This window comes from Morus notabilis, unplaced genomic scaffold (assembly GCF_000414095.1).
Source record: "Morus notabilis unplaced genomic scaffold, ASM41409v2 Scaffold845, whole genome shotgun sequence".
NCBI classification, from domain to species: Eukaryota; Viridiplantae; Streptophyta; class Magnoliopsida; order Rosales; family Moraceae; genus Morus; species Morus notabilis.
Genome location: NW_010362616.1, coordinates 74,601 through 85,438, shown reverse-complemented (window position 1 = coordinate 85,438; position 10,838 = coordinate 74,601). Strand labels below are relative to the sequence as shown.

General features: G+C 36.8%; 1 protein-coding gene across 5 annotated transcripts; it reads right to left on the bottom strand.

Moving 5' to 3' along the window:
* Nucleotides 1–2,507: 2,507 nt before the first annotated feature.
* On the bottom strand, nt 2,508–8,166 carry LOC21387382 (two-component response regulator-like APRR7). Of its 5 annotated transcripts, XM_024168471.1 has the most exons (11): nt 7,981–8,166; nt 7,415–7,579; nt 6,957–7,313; nt 5,844–6,005; nt 5,595–5,740; nt 5,208–5,369; nt 4,647–4,830; nt 4,366–4,529; nt 4,079–4,275; nt 3,204–3,984; nt 2,508–2,891 (listed from the first exon to the last, which is right to left on the bottom strand). In XM_024168471.1, exons 3-11 carry the CDS (start codon nt 7,300–7,302, stop codon nt 2,781–2,783), a joined length of 2,253 nt encoding a protein of 750 aa, XP_024024239.1. In that variant the 5' UTR covers nt 7,303–7,313; nt 7,415–7,579; nt 7,981–8,166; the 3' UTR covers nt 2,508–2,780. The 5 variants fall into 5 exon arrangements, with proteins under 5 accessions (XP_024024239.1, XP_024024236.1, XP_024024235.1 ...); XM_024168468.1 differs by having other exon boundaries at nt 4,079–4,529; nt 6,957–7,335; XM_024168467.1 differs by having other exon boundaries at nt 4,079–4,529.
* Between the last annotated feature and the right edge of the window lie 2,672 nt (nt 8,167–10,838).

Sequence of the window (10,838 nt, the reverse complement as noted above, 5' to 3'; positions counted from 1 at the left end):
TTATTATTTAAATAATGTGATTATTTAAATTTGAATTTGAACACATCTAGATTTATCCATTTAAACTTATTTGATAAGTTGTTCAATTTAGAATTCAAATTAATTTAAGTTTGACTTAAATTCGAATTTGAATCTAAATTAAAATTGGACTACTGGATAAAGGATAAAATCTCTTCCTTCCCTATCTGAGATTGGCGCCACACATAGGGATAAACCCTAGGAGGGTGGCCGGCCATTAAGTGGATAAGGGGAAGGGGTTTTTTGTTCAAAATTCAAAATTGGAGATAAGGATTTGATTCTATTTTGAAGTTTGACTTCTTCTCTTTAAATATGAGAAAGATAGAAAATTGTAGTGACAATTTTTTAACAATTTTTGAGCCCTAGTTTTTGAGTGTGGCCGAAATTCTCATAGAGGAAAAAGATAGCAAAATATTTTTCTCCAAAAATTCCACATCGTGCATGCGTTGGTGTTTGTGGAAATTCGAGTGTTTAAGAAACCTATTTTTGTCTCACGTGTGCCCACACACACGTCTACGTGGAATCAAGAAATTGACGTGGAAGACTTTGGTATTCTAAACACAAAGCTTGGAGTAAGGACTGTTCGTGGTCAAAGAAATTCAAGTTATCATCCGAGTCGGCTTCCAGGTATTTTTTCGGTTGATCCTTGAATCATGTAAATTAATGTGATTAATTTATTCGTGCATAAATTAATATAATCTATAGAGTATCTCAAAAGTTTTATGAAAATTTTTGTTATACACGATCCGCTGTTTCCATCCCCACGCTTCCGCACCCGAATTCGATTCGGGAACCAGCAGTTTAGACTTAGCTAACAGGAGAGCGATATTAAGACTTTAGAGGAGGACATCTAATAATTATGATGTTTGATAAGTGTATGAGAATACACCTTAAATATTGTTTTTAATTTATATAATATTAAAATATTTAAGTTTTAATTAGATAATTCTATTATTTTTATTCAAAATATTTTTAATTAAAATTTATCTAATTTTCGCTTAATTATTTACAGATAAAAAGTAGTGCAAAAACTGAAAAACTATACAAGAAGAAGCTAAAGTCATATTTTCAGTCATTTTAAGCCACTAAGTCGAGCCACACAAGCTATATAGAGAAAGAGAGAGCCGCGTCAGCCAAGTCGAGCCACCAAGCCGAGTTCCGCGTGGGCTCCAGTTCTCCCGCGTGCCCCATCTTTCCACGCGCGCGTCATCAGCACCGCACAACCACCATGGTGCGTTTTCTTGACGCGCAGTTACCAACACGTTCCAACCGATTTCCACGTGGGTCCTGCACGATAGCTGCAACTGCCAGCACTCTCCGTGTGCGCCAGCTGTCCAGTGGGCTAGCTTTCTTCCTCTTTGCGCGCGCCACCTGTCCAACGCGGGTCCCAGCTGTCTCCAACAGCCAGCACTCTCAACCAGTCTGCGCACGACACGCGGCAATTCAATTCCCTTCCTCCAACTGAGCTTTGACAAGTGGCGAGCTGACTTGTTACCTCCAATCCCATTACGACACGTTTTTTCTTATGTGCTGAGTCTGAATTTTTTCTCCAAAATCAGAGCAAGTTGCCTGACTTCCTCCTCAAATCACATATTTGTTTTTTCTTAATTTATGTGTAATTTTATTTTTTAATTTTCCATTTTGATTATTTATTTCCTCATTTATCAGACAACCTCTTAAAACTATAAATAGAGAGATAGCCTAAGGTTTGAGAGTTAGTTTTTCATATTTAGTTTTCTGATGTCTTGCTGTCATCCTCATATTTTTCTCTAAAACTTGTGAGAATGTTTTGTAAGTTAGGCTAGAGTTCTTTTAGTGAGGTTAACTTTTGTTAGTGACCCAATTCGGGTTTTGATTCCTTTTGCTGTAATGCTCAAAATTTGAATGAATTAAATCTCATCTATCTTTTATTTATTTTTCAAAATATTGTATGAATATGAGTTTAGTCACACTTTTCTTATGTAATTCTGTCATGCACTATTTTGTTATTCGAATTATTTTACAAATTGTCTTTTACTACAATTTTATCAAATTGATATATTATCGATTTTAGATAACTTGTAATAATAATATTTTCGAAGTCAATATAGAGATTTAATTTATTCGATACTTTTATTTTATGAATCAAAACTTAAATTGGTGAACGAAACATAAGAGATTCTCGACACCTTACCGTTTTTACTATTGAATTTCCTTCACACAAATTTTCTCTCATTTCATTTTATTTGCAATAAAATTTTTAAAAACATTCTCTTACTTTAATTTATTTTGTCAAGTTTATTTTTCTCTAACGATCTTTTCTACTAATCTTTCTTGTTATTTTTGTCACCTCCTTATAGATACGACTGTTTTTTTGTGCTACAATTGACCACTTGTGAATAACACTTTTGGGCGTTAATCAATGCCCCTCACTTCCAAGCAACCGGTTTCCAACTACTTGAACATAAATGTTCAAGGAAATGAGTCAAGAAGAAAATAGTCTTGGAGAATAAACTTCTAAGATGCACTGAGGAGCTTTTACATAAAATCAAACCGTGGTAAAAAAACAAAATCACACCAAAGAAAGTGGGGTTTCATAAACGCTGAAAGACTCTCATCCAAGAGTACCAATACTATAAAATACAGTTCAAGATGTCTAAAAAGAGTTCTTAAAGTGTCTCGATCAAGAATGCCAATCTGCCAACTAGACACATACATTGCTCGTTAGTGGTACGCACATTTGCATGCATGCCGTGTGCAAGGAAAGGCGACGGAAGAATTAGCTAGCTGTCTGATGTCCTGCTTGTGCTCTCACTCGCTGTAGTTTGCCGCACAAACTGTCCCCGGACACGGGGTCGCTGCTCCGCTAGTCTCTTTCTGCTTTGGTAGCGCACCTAAAAATCCAACCAAAACCCGAGTTCAACTAACTTGTAGAACTTTCTCAACAAAATGAAATTCCAAAAGTAGATGCTAGTAATGTCCTAAATGTTATAAAAAGGAATCAGCAGTGTTTCCAACGTTCACCACGTGGTATAAACTGATGCAGAAAATTGTGCCTTTAGAACAACAAAACAGTCAGCAAAACGAGATCATTATGCCACTATAGCAATGTAATATCATATGCATGGCAAGCTAAAAAGCACAAATTATGTGTAATATAGGCCTTGAGATAAGTCGTTTCTGGAGGAACAAAAAATTTCACGTACCCTATTACGAAAGCATCTCTCCTTTCTCTTCAGGCGAAACTTTGTCAATGCAGCTTCTCTGTGCGCAGCCTTGTTGTCGTCTGCTCTTCCACTACCAATAGCATCACCACTACCACTATTACCGGAAACTCCGTTCTCACTTTCAATGTTTGTCCCTCCAACATTAATTGGAGTGCTGCTCCCATGGTTGCTGCCTGAAGCACTTCTATTGATACTGCAATTTCCATTGTTACAGTCAACCGGTCCACTCAGGACATTAGACGAACCACAATGTGGAGGAGCAGTAGCCAATTTCTTTAGGGAGAAATCGTTATGATCAGTTGGCTGCTGTTGTTGAATACCGTGAGTGGGATGATGATGGAACTGGTAGTTATCATAATGGATATGGAGGTGCTGAGTATGATGTACCTTGTGGGCACCTTGTGATGGAGCCGACATTATACTAGCTGTCTCGTGATTGCCATTATCGGTTATTACTTGTTGTGGAGCACAATTAAGGTCATTTTTCACAGGATGGAAAGCAGACGACGGATACAGTTGTTGAATAGTGGATGATGCGACTGATTTGTTAAAAACAATATGCCTCGTAATCGCATTATTGGTTGTACAACCCGTATCAACATTGTTGCTAGCTGCAACTGAGCCATGATTGGGAGGATTGCCACTTGTTTGAGATTGAATATCGTGAAAGTCCTTTGTAGTGTCCATGCTATTATCATGTGGAAAACTGCTTCCTGCATGCCGGGTAGGCGCCTTGTAAGAATTTGATGCTGCATTATACCTGCAGAGGAGTAATAGTGTTTGCTCCAGCTTAAACTAAATATGCTGATCATATAGATTATTCAAAATTCCAGATCTTCAGTAATTCCTTATACCTTGAGAAGGCTGAAGACTCTGAACGCCTCAAGACATTTCGGTCATCTTGTATGGTTGTGCCAGGGCCTTTTACTCCTCTGAGTCTTTTTAAACTGAGCTCCAGGGATGGCATTTCATCCGAATCATTAATGCCTTTATTCTTATTGTCTGAGACTTTGCAATGTCCATTTGGAGCTTGATACTCTGTGTTGTCCATCTGAAGATCAGTTGTATTAGTGAAAACACCTGTTAGCGTATGAATTTCACATTTCAGCTTGTTAGATGGCTTCTCGTAATCAATGTCAACCTGTCCCTTGTTAATCTGCTCATTGAATTTACTGGAACCCATCTCAACCAGATTATTTTGTCTCGTGACAGTGCGTTTGGTTGGAATGTCATTTGGATATTCAAGTTGTACTTTCAGTTTACTGGGCATCCCAATCTCCAAGTCTTTTCCCAGTGTGCCATCGTCTGGAAGGAAATATTCATTGTTACATAGATATTCACACATAATAAGGAACAGTACATAGAAAACTTTACGCTTAACTTGTACAGAGCCGCAAAAGGTTAAGGAAACTTGAGGCGTACCAATTTTTTCCTTCTGTTCAGGGCGCTCATTCCTTGCAGTTGCAGAAACCAACTTGTCACTTCCCGTTTCGGCATTTGGATGGACAACCCGGGCAAAATTACTATCAGGACACTCGGCTGTTTGCTCGCATGAAGACATCTGTCTTGGGCTGTCAACTTCTACAGCTTGTTTAGTCCAAGAACTCTACATAATGGACAGAGGAACAGATTAACAGCTTGACAATATACATCCATATATCTTTCAAAACAACATGATGGATTTGACATTGACAACAATGATTAAAATGAAATTCATCAATAGCTGATAGATATGTCTGTACTCTGTAGTTTCTTTCTAGATGTCATAGTATTTTTTTTCGACTTGGCTCAGATTGCGGTAAAATAGAAACCAATTGCTTGACACCATTTTACAGCCTGTGCAAATGAAATACACTTCATTGGAATTTGGCATGGAATGCATGCATTGAAGTAATTTTTTGCTCTTAGACAGTATAGGGGAAAATTGTAATTAATATTAAGAAACTTTCAAAGATCTTGCTAACCTATATTAAACTGTTATACCTGAGTGCCACTCCCATTGTCGCTTCCTTCCCCGATGTTCAAACCAACACTCCCATTCTCTTCCTCATCATTGCTTCCAGTGTTGTTGCCAGAGTTTTCAACAGTCTTTGATTTAACAGATTTTTGAGTTAGTGCACCACTTTCGCTGCCGCTTCCACTAGACTGAGGAAGAGCTAGAATTAGCATTGATAATTTGAGACAAGCAACAAAAGAAATAAATCTGATTTTCAATAATGGATTCAGATCAATCCATATGTATAAATAAATAAATAAATATATATATTCTTTTGCACTAGAAACGTCTGCAGGAGAATAACTTGCTTCAAATGAAAGACACAGATTGGTTGGGAAGAAATCTAACAAAAATGGGAAATTGTAATAACTCACACTGTGGCATCTCCTCCAAACATGCTGCCAAAGGTTCTTAAGCTCATTCTTCCGTATGGGCTTCACCAAAAAATCAACAGCACCCTTTGACAAACACTTAAAGACTAGACCCATTGAGTCATGAGATGACATCACTGCACACAAATCTCACCAGGAGGACAGTTAAAAGTATCTATCTTGTAAATTGTAACGACAGTTTCGTTCCTACTCCATAAAATTATTACAAGATGGATGTGAGGAGAAACTTACTAATCACAGGAACATTTTTACGTGTCTTATGGCTCATGATCTTCCATAAAAGAGCAATGCCTGACAAGCAAGGCATGACTACCTCAGTTAAAATGAGATCAACATGGTTGGTCAAATCTTCAAGTATCTTCCACGCTTGTAATCCATTTGTGGCTTCAATGACTGGCAATACAAAAGTACATACCATAATAGTCAAATATGAATCTTACATATTTGAAAACTAAATAAATGGACACCTAAAAGAGATGGCTAATTGTAATTATGTGTCCTCACGATGGCACATGACACAAGCATACAGGGAAAATAATTGATCTGGACTAAAAGTTACGTACTTAGTGTATCAGAATCAGACAAAGTACTCCCAAAAAGGGAAGGGAAAGATTCATAAGTAAAGAACTAAGCCAATATACTTCGGAATAAAGAAACTCAATTTCTGATTCTAAAGAATGTGTGGCTGAGAGAGTCAAAGACTGAAAACTGATAGTCCATGAACAGAAGAGACCTTACCTTGTTTTTTTTTTTTTAGGTACAGAAGAAACTTTACTTAAAAGATGAAAATCCTTAAAAAAGCTACAATAAAGCTAAATGAGGTTTTATGAGGCTCATAATAGGTATTTTGACTACGACTCTGTTATAAAACCTGGTCAGCAAGCCTATTGCTTGTCCTTCAGTTTTCCTCAAATCTTTTACCAAAGGTCATCTGAGATATTTTCCCTTTGCAGAGATTAAGTGGTTGTTCTGTAATACAGGGCATAAGCGTCGCGTCTACTCAGTCTCTTCGGATTACGTCACAATTACAAAATCAAAAGTACAAACATATAACTAGGATTCAACAGAAAATATATAAAGAGCAGAAAACTTTGCTAGGCGCCTTATAGTAATCCATGAAAGTCTTGGAAGCATCAGGACAGAAAATCCATACCATGAGCTACCCCTTTTGGCCTAGGTCCTAGATTGTAACAAAAGGTCTCATATAAAACAACAGGTAATAAGCAACTGAATACTCCCATGGTTTCAAAGCAACATTTCTATATTCTTTAATTGCAATGTCCAAAAGACCATGTACTATATGTTAACAATATACTATCACCAGGACCAAGTTACTTTACCAACCTTCGTAACTGCAATTTCGAAGCAGTGCAGTGACAACATGGCGAGTAGAATCATCATTTTCCACCAGCAAGACCTTGAGGGACCTGAGATGTAGGAACCTCTCCCAACACACCATTGCCCCTTGAGACGGCTGCTGCTGCTGCGGTACTTGCAGGACAGCCCGGGCTTCGGCTGCCCCACCATGCCAATCTTTCACATCAGCCGCTAAACTACTATTTCCTAACTCATCGTCCTCAAGCAACCTTTGTTCCTGACCCACATTTTCATTGTTAACACCCTTTTTCCCATCCTGCAGCTTGTGATTTAGTTCCGGAAGCTCCTTAGACTCATCGTCATCGAAGCTCATCAGGACACTCCCTGCAAATTGGATTCAGAAACACTGACCCTAACCGGTAAAATTCCATCTTAAAAAAAAACAGAATTGTTATCAGAAAATGCACGTTTTCAAAGAACCTAACCTCTGAACTTATGAGCCCGTTAAACTGCTAGAAGCCTCAAATCGCTAATAACACGAGCATTATGGAAAATTAAAAGCATAAACGAAGGTATAAAGGCCATTTCTATGCATAACAGATCTCTTAATCCATTGAAATCTGTTTGAAATCCATAAAGCTACTTTACCCCTGTAAGACCAAGAGCTTCATATCAGGAAAAGAAAATAGAAAATAAGAAAACTCCAGAGAACAGCAAAATCAAACAGAAATAAGAAAAGAAAAGCTGAGAACTTCTCAGAGACAAATACTTCCAGAAACTTCCTCAATAATCCTATTAAAAAATAAAATATATAAATATAAAAAAAAATTTCAAACCCTAAGTCAATACAGGAGAACTCCATTTCCATGGAAGAAAAAAACTCCGATCAAATAAAAACTGAAGATTCAATGATAAAAAACTATAAAAATACCAAATAACTCAAGTTCTACAGATTCACTATTACAAAAATCGATAAAAAATGAAACAACCAAAAAAAAAAATTGTAAACTTTTAACCATAATAAACACACACACACAAAAAAAAAAATCACCTTTAGACTTCGTGTTTCTCCATTATCGAGCTCGATCCAGCTGAAAAAATATCAAGAAAAGACGAGAATTTCCACGAAAACAAAAATCGCAACTTCACAGATTAAAGATTTACATGTTAAAAAAGCGATTAAGAATAAAAAAATCTCCACTTTACGCTAATAATAATATTGTATTTAGCTTAATTTGCAGAGTTAGAGAGAGAAAAAGAATAATCGACTCTGAGAAACGGAGAGACTAGAGAGAGAAAGAGAGATGAGAAATAATCGCCGATTTTTTGGTAATTGAGAAAGAAGAAGAAGAAGATATTCTGACGACTCGTCGGGCGCTGACGTGGACAAACTGGAGGTGTTGAGGGGGCTTGGAGTGCCACGTCGGATGGAGATATTTACGAGTAAACTCATGATGTTGGGCCATGTGCCTGCTTAGCTGGACGCAAATCTAAAGCGCCGAGCTTAACGCCATTCCCCAACACTTCCGAGATCTCCTGGAACGTACACGTGGCAAGCTTAGAGAGAGCTGTCTGGTACTTGAAGCGACAGTTTAACGGTAATAACGACAAGCAAGTTGAATTTTCTCTGTCACTCTCTTTTGATGTCGTTTTTGCATTATTGTCGTGAGTTTATTATAGTTCCTTCGTTGTCGCTCTAGTGTTAGTTGTCGTTTATCATTACTTTTTGTTTTTGGCGCTATATTCCTAATCGTTTTCTCCTTTTTTTCCAGTCAGTCTTTCCGTTCACGTCGTGTTTCAGTTTTTTCCACTTCCTGTCATTTCTTATTCATGGTCAATTTCTGTGTTCTTCAATCTTCCAATTATGATAGTTGATCTTTTTCCATTCTTCTTCTTATTCTTCTTTTCTTTGTTTTTTATCATATAGACATTTTTTCGTTGTCTCTCTCATATATCTTATCTTTTTACTCGTCACTATCTCAGATCATTTTTATTTTATATTGTCGTTTTTCATTTTTTCTGCTTTACTCGTCACCATTTCATGTCGTTTCTTATTCTAGTCAATCCTTCTTTTCTCGAGTTCAGTAATTACTATTTCACACTGTTCATAAAATTCATTATTATCAGTCGCAAGATAAAAACAGACATATAACAGCCGTCTAAGAAATAATCAAAGATGAGCCCGTTTGGTTAGAGGATTCGTTCTCTGATTCGAATCATGGTTCATGGTTCGCTACAGTATTTTCTCTCACTAAATTGAAAATAGTTCTAATCCATGAACCAAACGGGCTCTTAATGTTGAGATACAGGGCAGTCATAAATGAGGTCCTCAAACCTTGGTCATGCTCTTTCATTGGGAAAGGTGTTTTTTTTTTTTTTTTTGTAGCTGTTGATACTCATCTCTTCATTTCTATGAAAAATAGGAAAGATGAGCCACAAAAATGGTCTTTATCAACTATAAGTTTTATACGATATACTAGATGCAGAGGAAAGAAAAGAGATATCTTTGAAAAAATAAACCATGAGGACAAAATTATGACAATTTAGCAAATTGTGAGTAAGCTGAAGAAAACTTACAACATGATAAATATTTTACATGTTCTTTTTAACTGACCTTTGTGCACAAGACTTGTCTATCTATTTCAAAATCTTTGGTAGTGCAGATTTTATGAAAATAATCATATAGTATATGAGCAGCCATAAATGGTCCTTATCCAAATTATGGCCTAAGTTTATCAGCCATAAGTTTCATACCATATAAGATAGAGAAAGTAGAATTCAGTTCCTTTCATACCAGAATTGTAGAAAATGTACCCAAGTTCTCTTTTGTGACTCGTCTTTGATTCCAGGAGACGTCTTGTGACTATTGCAATCAAATCCCCTAAGAGAAATTCCCGAAGATTTAGGAATTTAGTGCCAGAAAAAGGCTTCTTCCGAACCAAAGCATTGCTTTGGCAGCCAAAAGTTGCTACATTGTGTCAGTTTTCTGTGGATTTGGTCAACCAACACAAGTGGATACAGCTCTTGTTAGAGTTCCTTTTTTCCCAAATCAATAAAAAGTTTCCTAGTGGTATTACGGTTCCTAAGTTGGACATAAACAAATTGAAGTCAGTAAATCATTGAATGGTACCAAGTCTAAACTGTGAAAAAGACTGATTACTCAAAAGAAAGAGTGACAAAGAGAGGCAAAGCTTCTACTTACTTGTCTGGCCTTGTCGAGTATATACTCTGTCTTGTATCAGTTTTCAGAAACCAAAAGAAAGTATATAAGGGTGGAATGTAGGAAAGCTCTAAGTTCTTGGCAGAGCCATAATAGAAAGAACTATAAGGGGTGGGGAATAGCTTTTTTCCTTATGATTAAGGAAGTGGAAAGAGCAAAGTGATAAGTGTGATACTAAAGAAACTTTTTATTATGATGTTTTTTAAGTAATTGTGATCACCCTTGTGATTCTAGGCAATGAAGTATGTATTGACCCATATTATTTAGTTCCTGTGGTTGGTAAATGACTAAAATTGTTAGTTGCTTCATTCATGGTTATATAATTACTAAATATACGAACATTTTAGTTAGGCATTATCTGCATAATTATTGTGAAGTGATTTGTAGGTACATATCTTATTGTAATAGTGCCTACGTGAGGTGTAAAATGTGCAGCAAGTAGCGAAATGCATGATTTCGGTACTTGATGAGCTATTCCATAGTTCTTTCGCATGGCATGCTGTCAAGAGCCAAATGGCAAGACTTAGAGGAAACACTACCATTCCACACCTACATATATACTTCCCACGTGCAAATCACCCCTTTAGTGTGTGTGTTGAAATCCCAGTTTCTTTCCGGGAGAGGAGGAGGAGAAGGAAGAAGAAGAAGAAGAAGAAGATACTCCCTGGTTCGGTCAACAAAGATGATGC

Coding starts and splice junctions, on each gene's coding strand:
- LOC21387382 (XM_024168468.1), bottom strand. CDS start 7,302: ATGAGCTTCGATGACGATGAGTCTAAGGAGCTTCCGGAACTAAATCAC. Junction 4,831..5,207: donor ACAATGGGAGTGGCACTCAG/GTATAACAGTTT, acceptor TCCATTATGTAG/AGTTCTTGGACTAAACAAGC. Junction 2,892..3,203: donor AGAGATGCTTTCGTAATAGG/GTACGTGAAATT, acceptor TTGGATTTTTAG/GTGCGCTACCAAAGCAGAAA.